General features: G+C 40.1%; 1 protein-coding gene across 2 annotated transcripts in view; it reads right to left on the reverse strand.

The window, feature by feature from the left end:
- Positions 1-2,259: 2,259 nt before the first annotated feature.
- Positions 2,260-27,347, reverse strand: part of CFI (complement factor I) — a 55,404-nt gene continuing 30,316 nt past the window's right edge. The window contains exons 8-15 of one of the 2 annotated variants that reach the window (XM_053565594.1): positions 20,559-20,582; positions 20,251-20,271; positions 13,635-13,670; positions 11,773-11,876; positions 11,491-11,594; positions 8,765-9,042; positions 4,722-4,826; positions 2,260-2,671 (exon numbers count right to left, since the gene is read on the reverse strand). In XM_053565594.1, the coding sequence (XP_053421569.1) occupies positions 2,454-2,671; positions 4,722-4,826; positions 8,765-9,042; positions 11,491-11,594; positions 11,773-11,876; positions 13,635-13,670; positions 20,251-20,271; positions 20,559-20,582 (890 nt within the window). In that variant the 3' untranslated portion in view covers positions 2,260-2,453. The remainder of the gene's footprint in view (positions 2,672-4,721; positions 4,827-8,764; positions 9,043-11,490; positions 11,595-11,772; positions 11,877-13,634; positions 13,671-20,250; positions 20,272-20,558; positions 20,583-27,347) is intronic. The other variant, XM_053565667.1, reaches the window with a different exon arrangement.

The following is a 27,347-nucleotide window of genomic DNA, read 5'->3' on the forward strand; positions in this document are numbered from 1 at the left end:
ACATCCAAGGCTAAGTTAGAAAAGGCCAGGCCGGTCCTGCCGTGTCTCTCGGGACACTCATCAGCTGCTGTGTAAGGAGTCTGGCATCCCTGGACTAGCCATGCTGAGAACCCAGGTGGAGAGAACACACAGAGAGGAGACATCTGAGAAGCTCCAGCTGTCAGATTGCTCCCAGCCCAGGCATCAGAAGCCTGCGTGGAGGAAGAAGCCTCAGTGATGATTCTGCCTTCATCCCTGTGACTGCAGCTGCGTGAGAAACTGAAAGGGGAGCTGCTCAGCTGAGTCCAGCCAACCCCAGATTCATGAGCAAAATTATAAGCAATTTTTATTTAAGCCACAATTTGGGGGTTCCTTCTAACACAGCAGTAGATAAGGAATACTTTCCTGTACCCTTGAATGACAAAAGGAATTTAAAATATGGGCAGCATGGGAAGGAAGAACGGGGAATTATCGTTTAGTGAATACAAAGTTTCAGGTTGTGAAGATGAAGTATTTCTGGAGATGGATGGTGTTAATCATTGTTTAACAATGTGACTGCTCTTAATGCTTCTAAACTGTACACTTAAAAATGGTTAAAATGGGGCCAGGTGTGGTGACTCGTGCCTGTAATCCTAGCACTCTGGGAGGCCAAGGCAGGAAGATTGCTTGAGCTCAGGAGTTTGACAACAGTCCGAGCAAGAGCGAGACCCTGTTTCTACTAAAAATAGGAAAACTATCCTAGCATTGTGGTACACGCATGTAGTCCTGGCTATTTGAGAAGCTGAGGCACAGGAATCTCTTGAGCCCAGGAGTTCAAGGTGGCAATGAGCTATGGTGATGCCACTACATCCTAGCCAGGGCAACAGAGTAAGACCAGGTCTCACAAAACAACAACAACAAGAACAATCACAACAACAAAAAGTTAAATGGAAAAAAAAAAAGATTAAATGGTTAATTTTATGTTATGTATATTTTACCTCAACTTAAAAAAAAATCTGGTAGCAACTAATTTTGGAATGTATGTTAAAATGGATATTTCTTTTTTTTTTTTTTTGCAGTTTTGGCCAGGGCTGGGTTTGAACCTGCCACCTCTGGCATATGGGGCCAGCGCCCTACCCCTTTGAGCCACAGGCGCCACCCAAAATGGATATTTCTATTATTTAAACAATTGGTCCTGTCCAGTCTTGGATCCTGATACCATATTAATTTTTCACTTATGCAAAAAATATATGTCTGCCTTCTGGATGATAATAGCTCTGTTTTTAAAATAAATAAACAATATTAGCTCGTATTTATTCACTGAGTGCCCTCTATGAGCCAGGTGCTAGGGAGGCAGCTAGAAAGAAGGCAGATGATTGTCACTCATTTTACATTGTAGTTGGGTTGCGGGAGCAGTGAGGGGAAGAGATGGACAAACCTATAAAAACAGACTGTGTTGAGGGATGACAGTGCTCTGAGCAGGTTAGAGCAGGTGATGATAGATGGAGACTGGGTCCACTGTAGCCCTGAGGGGTGGTAGTGCTGTGTACCCAGGTGGGAAAGAGCAAGTCAGGCAGGGCCAATACTGTGCCTGTGTGTGCTCGTTACTTTTGAAATGCTACTAGATATCCACATGACAATGGCAAGTGTTCAGCAGCACATACCAGGCTGCAGTTCTAAGAAAAGGCAGAGCAGGAGATTTTGTGAATCTGAATGAATTTGTGAGTCATTAGTTACCAGTGAAATTTAAAATGGAATATAGGTGAGGTCGTCAAGGAAAGTGCAAAATGAGAGACCAGAAGGAAGAGGCTAAGAACAGCAGCCAGGAAGGAGTGTGATGCTCTGAAGGGTGTAAGGCTGTGGGGAGGAGAGCAGCTAATGGACTGTGAGGTCTGACACCAGATAGGCCAATGGTGGTGGAGAGATTCAGGGAAAGAGTCAAAGAGAACGTGTGAAATGGACAGTGAAGACAAAATTTTTAAGAAATTTTAATAGTTCAAGGAGCAGAGAAATGGACAAGACCTGTGAGGTCAGTTATTGCCCTGTGACAGGCACTATGCCTGCCAGATATTGCACATTAATATGTAATTTCATTGCTAGACAATTCCAGTTTCCATTTTATAGGTGGAAAATGAGGCACAAAGAAGAAAATAGATGGCCCAGGGACAAAAGTAGTAGGTGCCGGAGTTGAGGTGTGAGCCCAGTCTTATGTGAACTGATGTCATTCAACTAGTTACACCGTTAGTACATCACTCCTGCATGAGAGAGAATTTAATCCAAATTTCTGATAAATAAAATTTGTATACTTAACCAAAATATTTATTTCATAATTACACAGGAAAATTCCAGTATGGTGTAAACTTTGTAGAGACCTTTAAAAATACCAATGAGATTTGATTCAATTTTGTCCCTAGAGAAAAATTAAATATACAGTTTCATATCAATTAAAATGGAACTTCTGAAAGAAAAAGAGTAGAAAGAGGAGGATCACAATTTTATAGATTATGCTGAGAAATAAGAGACCTTCCCACATGGTAGCTAATCCAGTCAAAATAATTGGCTACTTTGGTGTAAACACCAGGGAACTCTGGTTGTCCACAGTTTTCACCCCAACTCACAACACCCCAAACGTAAGTCACGTTGTTGGGATCCATACAGACCAAGGGGCCTCCAGAGTCCCCTTTACAGGCATCGATGGAACCATCAACTGTACCTGAGAAAGAAAGGGGGAAGAGATGGTCACACGGTTCCTTCTATTTTCAAGGCTGCTCCGCCTCCTGCCTCCTACGCCAACGCATGTAAGGGCCTCAGTTGCCTTAAGCTTACCTGACAGGAAATAACAGAGTTGGAGAGATGCAGGTTAGGAAATATTTTCTAAGCCTTCTTTTACTAATGCCTTTAATTCAGCATGCTTTTCCTGTGTTCTCTGTTTCATACAACTGTATACTGAGATGAACGACAACCTGCAAGTTGCATCAGATGCTGAGTAGGGACAGGAATACTTAGTGCTTATCAAGGTCCTAATATGGATTGGTCATTCATTGTTTTAATCCTGACCACAATCCTATGTGGTATCAGCTATTTTGCAGCTGAAACGAACAAGGCGCAGAGTTTAACTGTCCAAGGTCACTTTTAACAAATAGCATTGCCTGGACTTGAACCCGAGCAGCCACACCTCAGAGCTCACGCTCTGAACCATGATACCACCTCCTGGAAGATTTTATGCTGTTCCTCTCCCTTTCATCCACTGTAATTCGGAACCATTTCAAGACAGAAGAACACTGTCTCCTTACTCTTATGACTTTCTAAAAATTTTTTTTAATTTATTAATAGTTTATTTATCACTCATATTCATAGCTCAGGAACATGGGTCAGTGACAAACGTCTATGTAAATCAGCCCAAAGAAATTCTTTATATTCCAAAATCACTTTACACTCTGAAAGACACCAGCCTTCCTCATCTCCTCAAAATCTTTCACAGAATCATAATTTCTGTAGAAATCTGCATATGCCTTCTTTCTTGGTTCAGCCACAGCAAACTTATAGAAAGCTGCAACCTCCAGGGATACAACAAATGCTCCAACAATGTGAATCCACAGGCGCCTGGCCAAGAGGTCATGCATCTGAGGTTTGGCCAAAGCACTGGAAGCCATGGTAGTTACTGTCCTTGATGGGTATGCCAACCTCAATGTGTCCTTCCGGCTGAGGTACACACGAACTGCCCTAAAATTTTTTAAATCACTGTATTCAAAAAGATTATAGGATATTAATAACTGCCTTTTTCAGTAATACATTATTTATAAATGGTTTCAATAAAGCATCCTAAATGCACCACACAGGCTGGTGCCCAGCCTTTGGATCATCTCCAGAAGCAGGAATTGTTCTTGTAGTGTTGGGGAATTAACCATGACAGCAGCAGCAGAGACCATGGCATAAGAAGCGCAATGTGATTTCTCTCTCTGTTTTTTTTTTTTTTTTGAGACAGTCTCACTATGTTGCCCTCAGTAGAATGATGTGGTATCACAGCTCACAGCAACCTCAAACTGTTGGGCTCAAGCAATTCTCTTGCCTCAGCCTCCCAAGTAGTTGGGACTACAGGTGCCCACCACAACACCTGGCTACTTTTAGAGACAAGGTCTTGCTTTGCCTCAGGCTGGTCTCGAATCTGTGAGCTCAGGCGATCCACCAGCCTCAGCCTCCCAGCGTGCTCCCAGATTACAGGCATGAGCCACCATGCCCTGCCCACAATGTGATTTCCAAGGAAGGGGGATTTACTTCCAACTGGAGTCATTCGAGATGAGATGACTTGAACTTCTCTTTAGAAGTGGTTTTAGTTTTGGTCTTGGGTATATTATTACCTTTTGTCTGTAAAACTTTGGGTAAATCATGTAAATGCTCTGCCCCTCCATTTCCTTATTATTTCCTTAGAGCCTCAATTTTCCAAGTGAGGAAACTTACTTAAAGTCACATGACTAGTAATTGCTAAAAACTGGGATATAAATCTAGGTCTGATTCCAAAGTCTGTGCTCTTAGTCAACCTTGCTGTACTAGTATATAATAGTTTAAGGAAGATGTTTCCTCTTAGTATTAGAATGGGGGAACTTGAGCTACAGGGAAGGGAGCGAAAGAGTTGGCAACAACTAGAAGGCCAAACGGAAGCGTTCAGGGCCCAGAGCAGGGGAGCTGATAGGGTGGGGAGGAGGAGCTATTTGCTGGTAGGAATATATATACTGTAAATCCCAGATGAGCCACTTAGCACTTACCTGCACATTCCATTTCTTTTTCATAGAAGCGATGTTGATAAAACTTAGAGCAGTTGCCAATTAGGTAAACTTCACCCCACCGAAGTGTAAAGACTTTTTGGTTATCTAAAAAAAGTGAAAAAACAAACATTTAGAAGTCACAAAGAAGAAATCTAAATAGTAAACCATTAGGAATATAAGAGAGTATATATTCCTCAACATACAGATGAACTTTTGAGGACAGGGCCTTAGCATATTTCATCATACTTTTCTCCTCATATCCCCTTTTCTGTAATTGTTTTTTACAGAAAATTGTATGGATCATCAAGGGGGATTATTGAACATATGGACTGAAGTCACACTCATTAAAAAAGAGCTGGTACCCTGAGATGAATGAGATAAAATCTTTCCCTTTTGGTTGCAGAGTTCAGTAGAGCAGTGGACAGGAATCCGTAAGGGATTGTTTTATGTAAACATCCTCTATCTTCTTACAATCCCTATTTCCTTGAAAAGTGCTTGTTAGAGTGAAAACAACTTTTTAATATAAGAAGTTAGAATAAAGAAAATGCATATGAAGTTATTAATGTGTGCGTGGGGAAAGAAATTCATTTCCTAAATGATTTGAAGCAATTAAAAGGAGATCTAGGACGTCCTTTCTATTTAAGTGTTTTGGGACTTGAACATTTTTGGTCCAAGGAAAAAGAAGGGCCAGGTACTGTTAACAAACAGATTAGGGAAGATGAAAATATAAGAATACAAGTGAGATGTCTCAGGTATAAGGAGGGAATCTTTGCCGCATCTCCCCTCCTCCTTTTCCCCAGATCTCAGCAATTTTTATACTTTAGTTTCTTATTTTGTGTCTGCTTCCTCATCAGTCAAAGTTTTAGGGGGGCAATATAGGCCTGACTGATTCTTTACCAGCACCCAGAATCATGCTAGCACAAAGTAGTTGCTTAATAAATATTAATGTAATTAATGCATGAACTCACAGTAATTCAGTTATATACGAAGTATCTTATGCTGAATGACCCCCCCACACACTTCACTTAACTTATGAATGACCTAGGGATGGAGACCTCTGGTTTATCCTCAGAGGACACCTCCACAGACCCTAACCTATAGCATGTAGAGGTACTTAATTATACAATTAGTATTCTACTCCCCCGAGAAGCAGAGGAAGATATAAGCCCACCAAAGTATATGGCAAATCAGGAAGGAGTTTCCTTTTTTTCCTTCAAGCTTTACTTCAAGTTGGTCTCAAGATGGTTGCCTTTCTTGGAACAAGAGCCTTTTTAAAATTGGGGATTTATTATTTCCCTTCAGTCAGGAAAAGTAAGAACTGTAAGAAATTTTAAAACTGTAAGAAATTTTTAATGGTCAGGAGACGGCCTCCCTCCCTGTACTCTTGTTTTATATATTTCTTATGCTGTCTGATGGGGGCATTCCTGTCTGATAGCTCCTCTGCAGATTGAGCGTGTTGACCTGGAATTATCCCAGGATGAGTCAGGGAAAGGACAGAATTTGACCTCCAGACTTCAAGGTAGCCAATGAGCATCCCGAGAGCTGGCTTTCATCTTACAGCCCTGCAACCTCTTCATCTCTTTGTCTATTGACTGGGGCCATATTTTTTGCCACTGAAATTCTCTCATGTTAGTATTAAAGTGCACTTGGTAAGCGCTCAATAAATGTGTTAAGCCATATTTGTATATAATTGGTTTTTGTTGTTGTTGTTTTTGAGACAGAGTCACACTTTGTCACCCTCAGTAGAGTGCTGTGGCATCACGACTCACAGCAACCTCAAACTCTTGGCCTTAAGCGATCTCTTGCCTCAGCCTCCTAAGTACCTGGGACTACAGGCGCCCGCCACAACACTCGGCCTTTTTTTTTTTTTTTCAAAGCTGGGGTCTTGCTCTTGCTCATTCTGGTCTCAAACTTGTGAGCTCAGGCAATCCACCCGCCTCAGCCTCCCAAGTGCTGAGGTGTGAGCCACGGAGCCCGGCTAATAACTTAATTGTTGAATAAAAATGTATCTAACTATAGCTTATAGGAAAATACATGGGATGGAAGAACATGTCAAATATCATATAAAGGATATGATCAACCAAGTTCAAGGTGTGGAAATTCTAAAATAGGAACTACTCAGTTTTAAAAATAAGTACTTTTTTTTTTTTTTTGCGGTTTTTGGCCAGGGATGGGTTTGAACCCGCCACCTCCGTCATATGGGGCTGGTGCCCCACCCCTTTGAGCCACAGGCACCACCCTAAAAATAAGTACATTTTAATGAAAAGGAATGGGTAATTATTCTAGATTAAAAGAGATTTAAGAAAAATAGCTACAGAATGCAATGTATACACTTTGTTTGGATCCTGATTCAAATAATCCGACTCTAAAAATATTTTTTATAAATAGATGAGGAATATTAAACAGACTGGTTACAAGGAATCGCTTTTATTTTGGGGGGTATAAAAATAGTATTGTGTCCTTATCTGGTAAAGATCTATACTAGAGTGTTAAGGGATGAAATGACATGATATCTGCGATGTGATTTAGTATACTCCAGGAAGGATGTGTGGGCAACATGCTGACTAGCTCCCCGTGATCCCTCCAGTGTCCTGCCTCGCCCTGCCCTGAGAGCCCCACCTGCAGGAACTCCTAGCCTCTGGTTTCCAGCTGGTTTTGGACAAACAAGTTTCCAACAGCGGGGAGGATGATGAGATTGAGGACAGCTATATGCAATGTCTTTGCTTCTGTTAGGCCGCCTGCTCTACCTAAGACTCTTTCTCCTAGTACCATTCCTTCCCTTCTACCTTCAGATCTAGAGGCTGCAGTGACGGCTCTGGTACTGCTATTCCTGGGCACCTGTGGGCCTTGTGGTTCTCTAACCCCCCACCTGTGTTAATTAACTCCTTTGTAAATAAACCTTTCTAATTATGCCATTGAGATGCCAATTGATAGCAGGGAGATAAAGTAAGAAGGGCAGAATGTTGATAACTGTGGAAACTGGATGATGACTAAGTAAGGGTTTATTATACTTTAATCTCTACTTTTGTGTTTACTTAGAAATGTACATCATAAAAGATTTTTTTTTAAGAAGAAATATAAGGATACAATAATTTACACTTCCAGATAAATTATTTCCTAATAAAGTTTAGTATTTTACAAGCTATGTATTCAAATGTACTACAAATCTAGGTTAATGTCAACATATATTTTATACTTTTTAATGTGGCAATTATAAAGAATGTGTTGGAATATGACTCTACAAGACCCATTCAGTGACGTTACTTAAGGTTTCTGCTAACAAAAAGAGTTTAAGAGAGTTTAAGAGGTCAAAAGGAAGCTAAATTTCAACAATAAATCTTCAAGAGGAAGGGAGAAGTGTTGGGTGGTTTAATTCTAATCTAATCTCTAATTCATCAGATCATGCCAATAATTTGTCTCTAAATGTTCACATCTCTTAATTATATGAAGTGTTCACTTCAGGTCTTCATAAAATCTCAATGAATGAATTTCTTATATTTCCTTTCTATTTGTGGATGGGGTAGGCCATAGGGAATGGGGAAGAAAGGAAGGGAGAGAGGAGGGTTGTGAGAATTAGTGACTCGACACATACTGAAGCTCTCCTTTTGCAAACCTTTTTATCTTTCATCCACATTTCCCCCAACAAATCCAAAAGGTCCCTGCCTTATGTCTCCTTATCTATATATTTTTTCTTGATTAATGGTTACCCATTCATCACAAAGAGAGTGTATGTGTCCATTGAAAGTCTGGCTACATAATTTGCAGGGTCCTGTAAAAAATGGAAATGTGGAGTGAGGCCCTTTCAAAATTATTAAAAATTTCATGATGGTGACAGTAGGACAGTCCGTCAAACTTGGGGCCCCATCTGTGTGTGGGGTGCTGGGCAATGCACAGTCAGAAACCCACAAAGTCAGCCCTGGCTGGATACTCAGTTTTCTAGATATGTTCCTCTCTGAGCACTAGGGAATTAGCACCCATGCATTTCTCTCCTCATTCGAATATTTTCAGCCCCTGGATTCTGATTAACAAATTATAAAACATACCTTTTTCTCGACCCCAGCCAGAAACGATGCATCTACTGTTAGGTTGAAATAGATACGGAGACCAGGGGATGCAAGCAGGGATGGATTTAGTCAGCTTACAAATTCCTGGTTTGGGGTGGCCTTTCATTTGTATCAAAGCTATGTCATTCTTGTAGGTGCTTCCATTGTATTTTTCGTGGATAATAATCCTATCCACCCATTCAACTTTTGTCTCAGCATTCGGTTTTATCCAGTCTATTAATGATGTCCAGATTTGGTAACGGTGACTTCTAGTGGCTCTATAACAGGAAAAAAAAAGGGGGGGGGGGACGAGAAGGGAAATAAAATATAGTGACAAAAAAGTTAAGTATGGAATTCTAAAACCTCATCTTTATTCTCCCTTTAAAAAGACTTTTTTTCATTTTCCCAGACTTTTAAAATTCTTACTGTCATGAAGCAGCAAGATTACATTTACTTAGTGTAGATTTAGGTCAATGGTATAGTTAAGAAAGGAATAATCCATTTAACTACTTAATATCAGGAAAGTAAAGAACTAATAACTAGAGATGCCTGAAGTGAAATGCAACTTCTGCCTTTGGAGTGAGTGGGCCATCACGGTAATTGTTAAGCAGAGAACAGACAGCGTCTTGCCAGAAATACAGGTGAGGAACTGGAGAGTTGGACCATGTACTGTTTTTACAATGCCAAACCCCGAGGTTCTCAGCGCAAAGTGCACAGCAGTTCTTATCCTCACCGTTAAGACTGACTTCATTCTAAGATTGCATTGTATTTATGCCTTCATATGCCTTTCTACCTGCCAGACCAGTGGTTCTCAACCTTCCTAATGCCACGACGAAAATAATTTTATGGTTGGGGGTCACCACAACATGAGGAACTGTATTAAAGGGTCGTGGCATTAGGAAGGTTGAGAACCCCTGTGTAGGCTGTGCTGCTTAAAGCCAGAGATTGGATCTAGTTCATCTTTGCAACCCTGGTGCCTAGTATTGTACCTGAAACATAGTGGCTGTTTTAAAATCCTGCTGAAATAGTGAATGAGCTAAATATTGCCTGTGTGTATGCCTCATTGCATTTTCATAGCAATTTTCAACTCATGGTTTCAAACAAATTTGGCATGTGCTATTATCTTCTCAGGGAACAGTATGGAGTCACTGGTGAAGCAGGTGTGTTGTAGCTCAGGTTTTGTTCATTTTGAAGAAAGGTGCTAAATAAGGACCTTATTTCCAAACAATGAAGTATTTCATAAAATGGATTTTCCTTAAGCAACAAAACTTATTCTAAACAACTTAATAGAAATCTTTACAAAGTGTACTACGTATATATGCTTTCTCAAGCATAATAAACCAAACAGAATTTATCCTTCCATAAAGATGATAAAGTTAAGCCGTGATGTCCTAGGAGATAATGAGATATTCAGGATACTTTTAGGTACAACTGTTCCAAGAATTATGTCATTAAAATTAATTTTTGTTATTTTTTTTGGATCAGAGAGCCTGAATATTGCTGAAAATTTGACTCTGTTAATTCAATTTATTCACCATATAGTGTGGACCTGTTATACCAGGCACTGTGTTAGGCACTGTGATGCAGTAGTGAGCTAAATCAGAAGGAATTCCTGCTCTCATGGAGCTCGGGGTCTAGGGAAAGATGCAGAGTTATGGATTATCACACCGATGAAGGAATGTACTGGGAAAAGAGAAAGGAATGAACTGTATATGGGCTTTTAAGAATTTCTCAAGAAGACTTTGAGTTAAGGGGGTCAGGGAAGGTTCCGTAAGGAAGTAAAGATTGAGCTGAGACCTGAACAAAGGGTGGTATTAACTAGGGAAATAGAATAAGGAAGAGCATTTCAGGTAGGGGAAACAATATATGAAGGTCCCTTTGCAGGAGCGAGCAAATGAGCTTGAAAAGCTGAAAGAAGCCCAGAACGGTGCAGAAGGGAGCAGGAGGTGGCGCTGTGGAGCAAGATGAGATTGGCAAGGGAACGTAGGGGTTGGGTTACATGGAGCCCAGGTAAACCTTTCTGTTTAGATCTTTATCCTAAGAGGGATGCAAAGCCATTGAATTTTAAGTTGTAAGTGATTCAGATTAGGAATGGAAACGTTACTCTTGCTGTACAGTACAGAAAAGATAGATGGGGCACAGCAGAGGATAGATTGTAAGTAGTACCTGCCCACTTTCCCACCATGCAAATGAGCCAACCAGGTAATTTGTCACCTATGGTTTGGGTCTGCCCTTGACAGTGGGATCAGCAGTTTGGTCTGTAGAGAACACAGTCTGTCCTGGGGGTCTGGCCTCTGGAGTTCTGGTCATGAATACCAGAGAACATTTAGCCTTTAATAGAGTGGAACTCCCCAATGACTTTTCTCATATATGCTTTTATTTTATTTTATTTATTTAATTAATTATTTTTTAAGAGATGGTGTCACTCTGCTGCCCAGGTTAGAGTGCAGCGGCACAATCATGACTTGCTGCAGCTTTGAACTCTGAGCTCAAGGATCCTCCTGCCTCAGGCTCCCCAGTCATTGGGACTACAGGCCACACAACCATGCCTGGCTAATTTTTAAACTTGTTTTTAGAGATGGGGTCTGGCTATGTTGCCTGGGCCCGTTGGGAACTCCTGGCTTCGGAAGATTTCAGATAAGGCTTTTATTTATTATCTGCCACAATCTCTATTGCTCATTTTCATTGTTTCAGGAAATCTTAGATGTACTGAAGACACTTTTTACCTGACACAATGTGCAGCAGTCAGAATCCAACAGCCACCGATATAAATTCCTCCACAGGAAATTCCCTCGCTATCCTTAATTCCCACCTGCCATGGGAAGTCTCCCTGTAAAAGACATTTGTGCAGTCACTGCCATTCTAGCAGATAGTGATACGCACAGGTAGCATAAGACATTTCAGTTGTAATATTCCCAGCCCCTTGTAATCGCATCATCCCCTCCGTTTCCCCCCGCAGTCCTGGCCGTTCTGGGGAAGTCATGTTGCAATTTTCCACACAGATTTACCACTACTGCAGGCTTTCCTCCCACGACTCGTTTCCTTCGAGCATGCAGGCTGTTTTTAACTCCACAGGATAGTTTAGGGAATAATGACTTTATCCGTTTTCTTTCTTCAAGAAAGGAAGAGATTAGGTGTTATTATTTTGAACCCATTACCTTCTGAACGGACACTTCTTGATTCTGCCACAAAAATGGCAGAACCGCACTACTAAAAAACAGGCTGGATCCATTAGTAAATTATTTTTGATGCTAAGCTCAGCTATTGACCTTGCTAAAAGATTGTGGCTTCCTATTAAAATTGGTTTTATTCTCTGAAGTTCTGCTTAAAGGGGGACTAGTGACAGAAAGTGCTGGCCGGCCTCTAGCGATGAGAGATGCTTCATATCCAGGCATTACTACAGTGCAGTGCAGAAAGGAATCCCCTTCTGAGGTCATCGGGGTAAGATGACAGCCTGGGGAACTGTGCCTTCTCACTCACAGTTTTTACTTTCTAGCCGCTGTTTGTATGGCCCTCTTTTCAATAATATTAATATTATCATTAATGATATTATGATAATACTGAGCACTTTCTATGTGTCAGGTCCCACACTGAGCGTTTTGCATATCATTTATCACATTTAACCACAATATTAACCCTGAGGGGTGATGTGCCAGGGACCCCTGGGCAAGCAGATCAGCAGAGCAGGGGATGGTTTTTTGGTCGCTTGACATGTAACCATATTCCTTTCTCTGTGAGCGTGCAGATGTGGCTTGTTTGTCACTGAGAAAATGTGGTAGAGCAAGACGTAAGTCATGAATTGGCAACAGAATTTGTGACAATGGAAGAAAGGAAAAGTGTAAGATGCTTCCTTTCTTCTCTCCCTATATTTTACTGTGGCATGAGAATTTTTTTTACACTTGTTTCCTAACCCTGAATGAGAAAGGAAAGTGACTCTCATCATTATACATTTGGGGCATCCCAAAAGGAGGGAGGCCCTCGAGAGAGAACACGGACGGAAGACTTTTTTTAAAAAAAGAAGTCTTTACTTATATTTTTGTGTCACCTGTCCTAAGAATCTGGGAAGAGATAAGGGAAGAGTATGATGGTAAATCTTAAATTTTTGCTTAGACCTTTGAACAAAGAGCAACCTCATTGAGGACTGTGAAACCACCTTGGATACTCTCTGCAAATTAATATTATCTTGAGTAGAAAGTAAGGATCTTTGTCAAAAATCACTTTTGTTTAATAATCTGTAGCTTCTAGATCTAACGCTTACATTCACTGCTATTTTTTCCCCCTGTTTGTATTTGAGGTTAAGTTGCTCACCCAAGGTTCAGATCTAATACATAACTGAGTCAGGATTTAATGTAATCCGTCTGACTCCAAATCTTTAACCATTTACTATCCTTCCAGGAACTTAATACTTTCATGTAATTTCGCTCTTATTACACAGCTGGCCAAGGTGCCATCTTCAAAGGTCTTCTGTTATCATGATTTAAAATACTGCAAAATTCGATTAACATCTATTATTTTCTATTTCAAAATGTATGTCATACGTTATGCTTGAAATCCAGCTATTTTGACAAAAATGCCCTGACAAAGTTCATATCAAAAAGTTTGCCTAGCACTAGAGTACTGTTTTCACTTCAAAATTAGACATATAAATTAATACAGTTTTAAAAGAAGTTCTCGAGAATCATTTATGCTTGTTTTTCTTAAAAGCCACTGGGAAAGGAGAACGATAGTGTTACGCTTTCAATTTAGATTGATACCAAAGTTAGTTGTTGCTTGAATCAATTATATACACATACGTGTATATGTGCAAATAATCTTAACATTTCAGTTGAAACTAGTGAACCACTAAGAAAAAAGTATAATGTTAACTTACCTTCATTCATATCAGCAGTCAAAATTTCTGTTTCTTCTATAATAAAACAAAAATTTCCAATGTTTAAAGTTATCTTTATAGTGAAAATTAAATTATTCAAATCATTTAAACTTAGACAATGATTTTCTACCTTAAAACTTGTCTTTCCTTTAAAAGGACCATACAAAATCCTCAAAGCATGTCATCTTATTTTCTTTCTATAGCTAGGTATTTGTAAAGGCTTAAGTAAACTAATAGAAATTGATGCTGGCACAAACCAGAGGTGTTTATTTGTACAAGTGAGTGGTGAGACTTTTGGTGTCACAGTTTTCTGTATTTAGAACAGGCAACATGCATGGGTCAGAGAAGGAAAGCTTCTCTTTGAACTCTGTGTTCACAGGTCTTACCTAGGGATAGAGCAGTCACCCACACTGATCAGTACAGCCCTGAGTGACATTTAGAAGGCTCCTCTCATTTTGCACAGAATGTGGCACTTCTTACAGGTTCATGCAAAGAAAGATATTTCACTGGTTTCAGTAATAGGTATGGTTAACAGTAGGCAGCTGGGATGTGGAAGTCATAAGAAAATAAAAAGATTCTTTTTCCCTTCAGACGTTTTCTTGAAGCTATACAAGACATTTCCATCTTCAATCTGGCACCCTAGAACATTTCAGTGGATAGGATTATAATTTCTTTGACCCAAGAATCTGAAGCCAAATTCCTATCAACATGTTGCTCTGTCTCGGACAAAGATGTGGCTGCGATGATGTAGTCCAGACAGGGGTGGGGAACTTTGTCATGTTGAAAGGCACATTCATTTAGCTGCAATCAAATAAGGCTGCATTCAAGAAACTTCAATTAGATATACTTTTACATTATTATGTAAAAATCTAATTACTGGGTACTTAATAATTTCAAAAATGAAAACTATCTGTTAATTTTAAAGTTAACTAACCTTTTGGTGACTTTGTTGTGTTTGCTTATTGTTGAAAAGCATTTGAATATTTGGTTGCAGCATGGATGTCACAGTTTTGGTTGCAGCATGGATGTCACAGTTTTGGTTGCAGCATGGAGGTCACACTTTCAGTTGCTCCTCTAGATGGGTATGAGTCATTTGTGACCTTAAGGACATTTTTATTTTGATTAGATAGGACAATGAAGATTTGCAGCAAGAAATGGTTGAAAAGCAAAAAAGTATTTTTGAGGCTTGTTGCCAAAGGTGTGGGTATTCTACTGTATTTCCCGTGCTTCAGTTGGATGTTTCTTAGCATCAATGACTTTATTTATTTATATTTTTTTGAGACAGAGTCCCACTTTGTTGCCCTCAGTAGAGAGCCATGGCATCATAGCTCACAGCAACCTCAAACTCTTGGGCTTAAGCGATTCTCTTGCCTCAGCCTCCCAAGTAGTTGGGACTACAAGTGCCAGCCACATGCCCAGATATTTTTAGAGGCAGGGTCTTGCTCTTGCTCAGGCTGGTTTTGAGCCCATGAGCTCCGTCAATCCACCCGTGTTGGCCTCCCAAAGTGCTAGGATTACAGGTGTGAGCCATTGCACCTGGAGTTAGCATCAGTGACTTTAAAATGTCATATCTTGTGATACTTTAATAAGAAGAATGTTCTCTAACTCCATCCAGGTTAATACAAAAGATGTGAAGTCTTCATCTTTTTATGCCTGAATAGTATTCCATGGTATACATATGCCATAGTTTATGATCCATTCCTGGGTTGATGGGCACTTGGGTTGTTTCCACATCTTGGCAATTGTAAATTGATCTGTGGTAATCTAGTGCAAATATGCGTATGATAAAATGATTTTTTTCTTCTGGGCAGATCCCTAGTAATGGGATTGTGGGATCAAATGGAAGGTCTATTTTGAGTTATTGAGGATTCTCCATACTTATTTCCAAAGAGACTGTATCAGTTTGCAGTCCCACCAGTAAAAGTGTTCCCTTTTCTCTGCATCTGGGCCAGCATCTGCAACTTTGGAACTTTGTGATGTGGGCTGTTCTCACTGGGGTTAGGTGATATCACAGGGTGGTTTTGATTTGCATTTCTCTGATGATTAGGGATGATGAGCATTTTTTCATTATAAGCCCACAGTGATCAAAACAGCATGGTATTGGCATAAAAAGTAGAGATGTAGACATATGGAACAGAATAGAAAACCAAGTGATGAAACCAGTTTCTTATTGCCATCTAATCTTCGATAAACCAAGCAAGAGCATACACTGGGGAAAAGAATCCCTATTCAATATACAGTGCTGGGAGAAGTGGATAACCACATGGAAAAGAATACTTTTTTAAAATTTGTGCAATAAACCCTTCATTTTCCTTTTTTTTTTTTTTTTTTTGAGACAGAGTCTCAAGTTGTCACCCTGGGTAGAGTGCTGTGGCATCACAGCTCACAGCAACCTCAAACTCTTGGGCTTAGCTCACAGCAACCTCAAACTCTTGGGCGTAAGCTATTCTCTTGCCTCAGCCTCCCAAGTAGCTGGGACTCCGGGTGCCTGCCACAATGCCTGGCTATTTTTTTGTTGCAGTTGCTATTGTTGTTTTAGCTGGCCCGGGCCATGTTCGAACCCTCCAGCCTCAGTGTACATGGCCAGCACCCTGCCCAGTGAGCTACTGGCACCACCTAAACCCTTCATGTTTTGCTGTCATGGAAGGCACACTGTCTCTATATAGTCTAACTAAATTTACCAAATTCAGTCTAACATCACAAGATTTATCTTAAAAGTTGTTGAAGATATCTACTCCATGTGTTCTTTTCACATGTATACCCAAAGCAAGTAACTCTTCATAGCAAAGAAAATGTTATGACCTGAATGAAGTATAAAACCTGCGCTGAGTCCATGGTATAAGTTGATTGAATAACATATATTTTCCATTTGAAGTATTGCATGGAGTTGTTCTGTTAAGTTGAAAGCTAATTTATGCTGCTGATCAATTATGGTTCTCCCTGAAAAAGGCAGTTGTTTGTACATTGAAATGTAGTGTATAAGCATCCTACAACTTTGAGAATGCATTCTTTCACCATTTCTATATCATTGAATGGCTTCCCTTTGAAGTGATTAACTTTGCAGGTTGCTGCAGCGGCATTATTTCTGGGTCTTACTGCTGCTTGAAAGAATTGTCTTTGCTTTTGCTTTTCCTCTTTTAATTTCTGCAGTGTAACTTTTTGCACCTCTCCTGCTAATTTAAAATATTTGTGATCCTTATGAGTGTTATGATGCTGATAAGCATTGAATTTCTTTAGTGTTGATATTAGAGTATCACAAAGCAAGCAAATCGTCTTTATCTTCAGCAGAAACAAGATATTATTGTAATTCCTCATCCTTGTTAAAAAATCTGTTTTCTTCCTTCAGGGTTCTCTTGGTCTTCTTTGACATGATGGACTGTTAAGCAGACAGAATTAAAAAATACTGCCAAGCTGTGCGGCTATTTACAAATCCCACTTCAAACAGAAACACGGTATACAGTTGTCAAAGGCTGATAACAGACTGGTGAACCTGACCCCCATTAACACTTGCCAACCACCCCTGAGCAGTAGTGGCGTCCATCAGGTGTGGGAAATTAGAACTAAATCATGAACCTTGGCAGCCAACAATTCAGGTATTATGGCTTACTAACATTCTAATTTTGCTGGTCAATCTGGGAGGATTATTTCAGGAAACTGATTTTATTCTTTGGTATTTTGAAAACATTCATTTAAAAATTAAAATAAAAGTATAAAAGATAAACAAAAATATATTAATAAAAATAGAAGGATTTATTCTGTAAAATTTGGATTCAGGTAAAAGGCTGCACTTAAGGACCTAGAAGGCCACATGAGGCCCTAAGGCTGAAGGGCCCTTCTCCACTTGTGGTCCAGAGGGCAATGTTACTTTGCTGAAGTGCTGTGTCCTGTCCCAGGATTCTCCAAGTTCTCTTTGGGGGTGGCACACATGTGTCTGTTATGCCAACCACCTAAGTTGTTTTCCAAGGAAGAGAAAGGCTTTACCCAGAAGTATTCACAAGAATACCCTCACAAATCAGAGAAGACGCATGAAATGCTCAACAAAAGAAGATGCGGAAAGTCCAGTGTCGCTGAGCTGTGCTGGGTATAAGAAGAGCAAACAAATCTTCTAGCACAAACCATAAGAAAAACAACTGATAACTCTGATTATATAAAAAGTAATTGATTTCAGGTGGTGCCTGTGGCTCAGTGGGCGCCGGCCCCATAGACCGAGGGTGGTGGGTTCAAACTCGGCCCCAGACAAACTGCAACAACAACAAAAAAATAGCCAGGCATTGTGGTGGGCGCCTGTAGTCCCAGCTACTTGGGAGGCTGAGGCAAGAGAATCGCCTGAGCCCAGGAGTTGGAGGTTGCTGTGAGCTGGGTGATGCCACAGCACTCTACCGAGGGTGATAAAGTGAGACTCTGTCTCTACAAACAAAACAAAACAAAAAACCCCAAGTAATTGATTGCTACTCAATTATCATCATGGATAGAGTTAAATTTGGATGACAAGATGGAAGAAAGTATTTGTAATGTCTAAAACTGACATCAGATAACTATCCCAGGGGTCCTCAAACTATGGCCCGCAGGCACATGAGGTGGTGTGATTGTATTTGTTCCTATTTTGTTTTTTTACTTCAAAATAAGATATGTGCAGTGTGCATAGGAATTTGTTCATAGTTTTTTTTTTTTTTTAAACTATAGTCTGGCCCTCCAACGGTCTGAGGGACAGTGAACTGGCCCCCTGTTTAAAAAGTTTGAGGACCCCTGAAACAGGAACCCTTGCAAATCAATAAGAAAGAAATATGTAAGAGATATGAAACTAAGCAAAGGATGCGAACAGGCAAAAAAAGAGAGGAATGAAAAAGAAGAAAAAAACTCAAAAAGCTAGTATCCTCATGAAGAGAAAATCAGAGTCATTGGTTATTGCAAAAATTCAAGTTAATAAAGAATGTCATCACTTGACGTATGAAACTAGCAAACCTAGAAAGCTGGACGATGCTAGATCCTGGCAGGGTTGTGGAGAACCCTCAGGCATATGGGTGGGACTGAGACTGGTACATAACAGCTCTGCCAAAGAACATATAGGCACCAGTCGTCAAATTAAGGAGTTTTACACGCCAGGACTCAACCTCCTTGCGGCTATGGCTCTTCTCTCATGAATGGATTAATGTTCTCTTGCGAGTGGGTTAGATACAGCAGGGGTGAGCTTGTTATAAAAGTGACTTCAACCCCCTCTCACTCTCTCTGACTGTCTTGCTCTTCCACACTCTGCCATGGTGGGACACAGCAAGAAGGCCCCTCACCAGATGTGTGACCCTCCACCTTGGCGTTCTCAACCTCCAGAACTGTAAAAAATTATCTGTGGTATTCTGTTATAGTGGTACAAAATGGACTATGACACTTGCCCAGTTAGATGTCTCAAAGAAATCTTCCCACTGATCCTAAGGAGAGGATGTTTATGATGGCATGACTATGGGTTGGGAGTCCACCACTGATAGAACTTGGGAAAGATGAACAGAGCAGAGCATTGTCTACAGCAGTTAGAAGCTACAGATTAGACGAACACAGAGCAACATGGACAAATCTTTAAAATGTAATGCTTTGTGAAAAGAAAAAAAAGGGGGAATATGAGACCTATAATACAATACTATGTAAATAAAAAATGTATGCTCACAGAATATAAATACACATTGGATAAGAATGCATACAAACAAAAGACATACACATTAAATCACTTTAAAATGGTTGTCTATGGGGGAGGGTAACGGGAGTCAGGTATAGGGATAAAGAAGAATAAAGAAATGAAACAAGAGAAGGGCCTTGCCTGGACCAGTGATGATCACGTATAAGCAGCTGAGGCGTGTCTCTAACTCACGCCTTTGCCCCTGAAGTCTGACATTAGGGAGAGAGACGGAAGGAAATGAAGAAGGGAAAAAGGAATAAAGAAGGTAGGGGGGAGAACAGCAGCTTCAGAGTGCAAAATGACAAATGAGAGGAAACACAACACAATAATTAAGACTAGGTATTTCAACTGGGGGTGATCTTGAGCTAAGAATCTGAAGACATCCTGAGGAAGACCATGAACTTCTGGCATTATGTGAACTGGAAATTAAGTCCTTTTATATGAGTATTTTTTTAAAGGTATTTGTGAAGAGACTTGTTAACAAAAAACAAGAAACATACAACCCCCCGCCCCCACCAACCAACCAACCAAACAAACATACAAAAACAAAAAAGAGCTGGAGGAGCTGGGAACATCTGGCTATGTAAGCAAATAAGAAAACGTCTATTATGAAAAGTTGTTATCTTTCTGATTGTCGCACTTTCTTCAGGAGCTGCCCTGATTTGAGGAGAAATAAAAAGAAGAGGAGAAGGGTGTTTAGCAAAGGTGAAATGTGCAGAGACGGGCTGAATTTGGACAATGTTTTGGTCAGCAGGCTGTGGATGGGATGGGTGTGAATGAGCTTGTCACATTGAAGAAAGGCCTCTGTGCCTAGACTTATGTTAAAGATGGGTTATCCCTAACACATGGTCATATCAGGCTCAGGAAATAGTTATCATTAAAATGTAAGATAACTGAATTTTAGTTTTGTTTCAATTTTTCAATATCCCAAGATTTTAGTAAAATTTTTACCTTGAGCCACAAGTGCAAAGCCTAAAGAAAAACAAAGAATAAGACCAAAGTTTACCACAGAAAAGGATAAATTCTAATGTATAAAAAATACATACCACATCAATATACTATACATATATCATAAAAAACAAAGCACCTTATTTTTGTTTTCAATATAAATTTTCTATTATAGAAACAGGTGGCATGCACCTGTAATACCAGCTACTTGGGAGGCTGAGGCAGAAGGATTGCATAAGTCTAGTTGTTCAAGGTCAGTCTGGACAATACAGCAAGACCCCATCTCAAAAAAAATTAAAAAGTAGATTTACCTTGAGTTGCAGAATGTCTGGGTCCTAAAAACAAAATGAAAAAAAAAATGACTATAGCAAAGAGATTATATTCATTTAAATAAAATATACAAAGATCATTAACATTTCATAAAAGTATAACAATTTGAATTAATAGTTACAAAAAGATCAAAGGAAACCACAATATACCATCTTACTTTGATCTTTAATATTGCATAGCAATTTTTTCATCCTACATTTAGACATATAAATTTCACCACAGCAAGGAAATTGTTTTAACTTTAATTTTAAAAAGAGATTCATATTTTAGATACATTGGAAAACACAGTCAAAAGCATATTTACTATACAGTTATATAAAATTTGTAATTATTTTAAACTTATATTAATAAAAGGAGGCCTATTAAGAGATAAATGCAAACCTCTCTTGGTTTAGGTCTTCTGACCTGGTCACTTAAAGAAGGGGTCAAAGAATATATTAATATTTTTATTTTACATCTTTGCTCTCACTTGACCTTTCTTAAGAGAGAAAAAAAATACAACCATTATTGAGATACAGACAACAGGGCTCTTCTGAAAGAAGGGCAAAGTGAAGTAACAATGACAGGTGACAAAATGTGGTTTTGACGTAGATTTAAGAAATTGATTAAAAATAATATGTTGTAGGTACTGTCCTGCACAAGGATTTTTTATAAACTAACAAATTGTCTTCCTTGTTAGGGGGGAGGGCAAAGTAAAAAATTATAGAAGGAAAAAAAAATCAAACTGAGAGCTTTGGTAGAGGTCAGTATTTACTGTCTCCTCCCTGAAAAGTTTTCCGTTCTTCCTCTCTTTCCTAAGGGCTGAACAAATTTTAGTGAACGGAACAACACTTCTGCTCAACTGCTTCTATGCCCTTCAGAAGAAATTATATGACTTGAAATCCTAAACAGTATACTCTTTAATTTAAGAACTAGTATCAACAGAAAATTCAACAAAATTTTAGTGAAGCCTAATACTGAGCATATCTAGTAACATGTTTTATAAAAAATAATTAATAATTTATCCATATGTATCTCCAACATGTATTTAATGTTTATTGTGACACACTTCTCTTAGGATATCTGGAATATACAAATAATTAGGTAGAGTCTATTTTCAAGGTGTTCACTGCTGATTAGGACAAGTACAAAAATCAACGAACAGTTGAAAGTCATTCATTGGTGTGCTGGCACCAACTTGGACAAGTTTGCCAGAGTCTGTTGTGCCCACCATGCCCAGCTTAAGTTCTGTGACATCTTGTCAATATGAATTACCGAGGTGGGAGTATTTACACCCTCAGAAATTAGCAAAAGCTATGAGTCAAGGCTTCTCTCCGAAGCCAGTTGTTAACCGTTTGCTAGCACACCACCGGATAGGCCTGTGGAGGAGGTGGACGTGAGTATACCTCCTTCTCCCACAGCCTTCCCCATCTTTGTGGGTAGCAGCTCTGTCCTCTCCATTCTCATGCCAAAACCCTTGCAGCCATCCTTGGCTGCTCATTCGGTTTCACACCCGATCCAATCCATTGGGAATTGGATCTTGGATCTTGTTGGCTCTACCTTCAAACTGTATCCTGAAACAACTGCTTCTCATCATTTCCCTTCCCACCACTTGCCCTCGTCACTCTCTTCTCTTGCTGGGCTTAGAGTAGTAGTTTCCTAATTGGTGTTTCCGCTTCCCCCACTTGCCCTTATACAGCATATTCCCCACCCAGCAGCCAAAGCAGTCTTGATTTCAAGAGTCAGATCAAGTTTCTCCTCTTCTCAAAGCCCTGGAGTGGCTCCCATTTCACTCACTAACAGGCCTTACTCGACTTTCCCTGGCACCTCTGGCCCCCCCACCCCTCTACTGTTTGTCCTTTAATGCCTCAGACCATTACCTGTACCACCTGTCACACTAACCCCCTAACTCCTTTCCTTACACATACTAGGAATGTTTCTGTCCCAGGAACATCGCACTGGCTGTTGCCTCTGCCTGGAATCTGCTCTGAGACATCTATCTGCCTGGCTGCCGCATGGTTTCCTTCAGCATGTTGCCTGAAAGTAACTTCAGTGAGTGAGGCCTTCCCAGGTCTCATGTCTAAATTTCAAAACTTGGCCAGGCATGGTGGCTCCCACTTGCTCCTAGTTCTCTAGGAGGCCGAGGCAGGTGGAGCATTTGATCTCAGGAGTTCGAGACCAGCTAGAACAAGAGGGAGACCGCATCTCTAATAAAAATAGAAAAACTAGCTGGGAGTCATGATGGGCACCTGTAGTCCCAGATATTCAGGAAGCTGAGGCAAGAGGAGAACTTGAGCCCAAGAGTTTGAGGTTGCTGTGAGCTAAGTCGCCAAGGCACTCTAGCCTGGACAATGGAATGAAGCTCTGTCTTAAAACAAATTTTTTTCTTTCATAACTTACCCCCTCAACATTTTAAATCCTCTATCCTTGCTTTATTTTTTCTTAAAACTTACTTTACTTAATATTTTACTTATTTCTTCTATTCATTGTCTTTCTGCTACCACCAGAATGTAAAATCTATGAAGAGGCAGAAATTTGTGAATTATTATTCACTATTGTAACCCCAGCACCTAGAACAGGGCCTGTACATGGTAGGAACTTAATAAACATCCATTGAGTGAATGAATATAATAAGTTACAGAGATTCCCCCTAGAAGGCACTGATGGGAGCAAACAGTCGGTCTATATGGCACAGAGTAGGTACATAAAAAACATTTTTCACCATTGGAAGTTGTCCTGGGCACCAACTCATTGCTTTGGAACTTCGTAAGTAAAGGGAAAGAGTTAAACATTATTTTACCTTTCTACTGTGAAGTAAATTTTATGGAAACAAAATAGTGGATGAAGGAGAATTTTTTTTTTCCTATAGGTTTCCATTTAATAAATGCAGAAGGAATGGTAAAATTACGTATCATCATTTTACTGCCCCTAGTGGCAAAATGTGTGAACACAAAGGCTGCTGAAATCATTAGGCAAAAGGTTATGAGGGCACTTTTAAGTGGACACGTCAAGCAGTTCCAGTGATCAATTTTGGTGTTGTTGGTAGGGGGACATCCAGAGAAGACATTTTGGTAACAGTAAATACAAGGCAAGACTCATCAATAAGTATTGCCTAAAGTATTAAACTTTCCTTCTAATCAAATCTTATAGATCCAGAATAAGAACTAGCCTACAGGCAAATGACCTAGTTTCTGTTAAAAAAAATCAATGGCATGAGAAAAATTGGGGTAGGGGAGGTGATTCTTAAAGAATAAGAGAGACTTAAAAAACATAATAACCAAACCCAACCTTCAGATTCTTTTAGATCCTGATTTGAACATTTAACTCAAGAAAGACATTTTGGAGATTATTGGGAAAATTTGAGCATGGTTGATATTAAATGATACAGGGAATTATTTTTATTTTAGGCCTACTAATGAGAGAGTGGTTTTATATATATATAGTCTTTTTATCATTAGATGCATATATGGGTGGAGGGATGTGATATCTGAAATTTGCTTTAAAATAATCCAACAAACATATAAACAAGCTGGAAGAGAGAAAAAAAAAACTGGCAAAGTATCAATAAATGTTGCATCCAGAAGGTGGTTACATAGAGGTTCATTTTATTTTATTTTATTTTAACTATTATTATTATTTTTTTTGAGACAGAGCCTCAAGCTGTCGCCCTGGGTAGAGTGCTATGGCATCACAGCTCACGGCAACCTCCAACTCTCAGGCTTAAGCGATCTCTTGCCTCAGCCTCCCAAGTAGCTGAGACTACAGGCTCCTGCCACAATGCCTGGCTATTTTTTCTTGCAGCCATCATTGTTGTTTGGCGAGCCTGGGCTGGATTTGAACCCGCCAGCTCAGGTGTATGTGGCTGGCGCCTTAGCGGCTTGAGCCACAGGCGCCAAGCCCATAGAGATTCATTTTAATGGTCTTGTTTTGTGTGTATATGAGAACTTGTTTTTTTTTCTTTTTTTTAATTATTAAATCATACATTACTGCAATGTCCATTAATGCAATCGTAGGGTACAATGTTCTGGTTTCATATACAATTTGAAATGTTTTCATTACCCTGGTTAACATAGCCTTCACGGCACCCTCTCAGTTATTGTGTTAAGACATTTATATTCTATATTTAGTAAATTTCACATGTACCCCTGTAAGATGCACTGTAGGTGTGGTCCCACCAATTACTCTCCCTCCACCCATCATCTCCCCTCCCCTTCCCTCCCTTTCCCCTTTCCCCATATTCTTGGGCTATAATTGGGCTTTCATATGAAAGCTATAAATTAGTTTCATAGCAGGACTGAGTACATTGGATACTTTTTCTTCCATTCTTGAGACACTTTGCTAAGAAGAATATGTTCCAGCTCCATCCATGTAAACATGAAAGAGGTAAAGTCTCCATATTTTTTAAGGCAACATAATATTCCATGGTGTACATACACCACAATTTATTAATCCAGTCATGGGTCGATGGGCACTTGGGCTTCTTCCATGACTTAGCAATTAAGAATTGGGCTGCAGGGCGGCACCTGTGGCTCAGTCGGTAAGGCGCTGGCCCCATATACCGAGGGTGGCGGGTTCAAACCCGGCCCCGGCCAAACTGCAACAAAAAATAGCTGGGTGTTGTGGCGGGAGCCTGTAGTCCCAGCTACTCGGGAGGCTGAAGCAAGAGAATCGCTTAAGCCCAGGAGTTGGAGGTTGCTGTGAGCTGTGTGAGGCCATGGCACTCTACCGAGGGCCATTATGGTGAGACTCTGTCTCTACAAAAAAAAAAAAAAAAGAATTGGGCGGCAATAAACATTCTGGTACAAATATCTTTGTTATAATGTGATTTTTGGTCTTCTGGATATATACCTAGTAGAGGAATTGTAGGATCGAATGGCAGGTCTATTTTTAGATCCCTAAGTGTTCTCCAAACATCTTTCCAAAAGGAACATATTAGTTTGCATTCCCACCAGCAGTGTAGAAGTGTTCCCTTTCTCCACAACCACGCCAACATCTCTGGTCTTGGGATTTTGTGATATGGGCTAATCTTACTGGAGTTAGATGATATTTCGAAGTAGTTTTCATTTGGATTTCTCTGATGATTAAGGATGATGAGCATTTTTTCACATGTCTGTAGGCTGTGTGCCTGTCTTCTTCAGAGAAGTTTCTCTTCAAGTCCCTTGCCCACCCTGATATGGGATCACTTGTTCTTTTCTTGCTAATATGTTTGAGTTCTCTATGGATTCTGGTTATTAAACTTTTGTCGGAGACAAAACCTGCAAATATCTTCTCCCATTCTGAGGGCTGTCTGCTTGCTTTACTTACTGTGTTCTTGGCTGTACAGAAGCTTTTTAGTTTGATCAGGTCCCAGTAGTGTATTTTTCGTGTTGCTTCAATTGCCCGGGGGTCCTCCTCATAAAATATTTGCGCAGCCCTATTTCTTCAAGTGTTTTCCCTGCACTTTCTTCTAGTATTTTCATTGTTTCATGTCTTAAGTTTAAATCTTTAATCCAGTCAGAGTCTATCTTAGTTAATGGTGAAAGGTGTGGGTCCAGTTTCGGTCTTCTGTAGGTTGCCAGCCAGTTCACCCAGCACCATTTGTTAAATAGGGAATCTTTTCCCCACTGAATGTTTTTAATTGGCTTGTCAAAGATCAAATAATGGTCAGTAGCTGGGTCCATCTCTTGGTTCTCTATTCTGTTCCATACATGTACCTCTCTGTTTTTGTGCCAGTACCATACTGTTTTGATCACTATCAATTTATAGTATAGTCTGAGGTTTGGTAGTGTGATTCCTCCTGCTTTGTTTTTATTTCTGAGTAATGTCTTGGCTATTTGAGGTTTTTTACAATTCTGTGTAAAACGAAGTATTATTTTTTCGAGATCTCTAAAGTATGACAGTGGAACTTTAATAGAGAGTGCATTAAAATTGTATATTGCTGGCTCAGCGCCTGTAGCTCAGCGGCTAAGGGTGCCAGCTACATACACCAGAGCTGGCGGGTTTAAATCCAGCCCGGGCCTGCCAAACAACAATGACAACTGCAACCAAAAACTAGCCAGGCATTGTGGCAGGCACCTGTAACCCCAGCTACTTGGGAGGCTGAGGCAAGAGAATCACTTAAACCCAAGAGTTTGAGGTTGCTGTGAGCTGTGATGCCCCGGCACTCTACCAAGGGTGACAAAGTGAAACTCTGTCTCCAAAAAAAGAAAAAAAAAGCGTATATTGCTTTGGGTAGTATGGACATATTAACAGCATTGGTTCTTCCCAGCCATGAGCATGGTATGTTTTTCCATTTGTTAACATCTTCGGCTATTTCTTTTCTTAGCATTTCATAGTTCTCTTTATAGAGATCTTTCACATCCTTCATTAGGTAAATTCCCAAATATTTCATCTTCTTTGGCACTACTGTGAATGGAATAGGGTCCTTGACTGTTTTTTCAGCATAACTATTGTTGGTATATATATAGGCTATAGATTTGAGTGTTGATTTTGTAACCTGAGATGCTGTTGTAGTCCTTGATCACTTCTAAGAGTTTTGTACAAGAATCCCTGGTGTGGCGGTGCCTGTGGCTCAGTGAGTAGGGTGCTGGCCCCATATGACGAGGGTGGCAGGTTCAAACCCAGCCCTGGACAAACTGCAACAAAAAATAGCCGGGCGATGTGGCGGGCGCCTGTAGTCCCAGCTGCTCAGGAGGCTGAGGCAAGAGAATCGCGTAAGCCCAAGAGTTGCTGTGAGCCGTGTGACGCCACGGCACTCTACCCAAGGGCGGTATGGTGAGACTCTGTCTCTACAAAAAAAAAAAAAAGCAGTG

Source organism: Nycticebus coucang, chromosome 1 (genome assembly GCF_027406575.1).
Source record: "Nycticebus coucang isolate mNycCou1 chromosome 1, mNycCou1.pri, whole genome shotgun sequence".
NCBI lineage: Eukaryota > Metazoa > Chordata > Mammalia > Primates > Lorisidae > Nycticebus > Nycticebus coucang.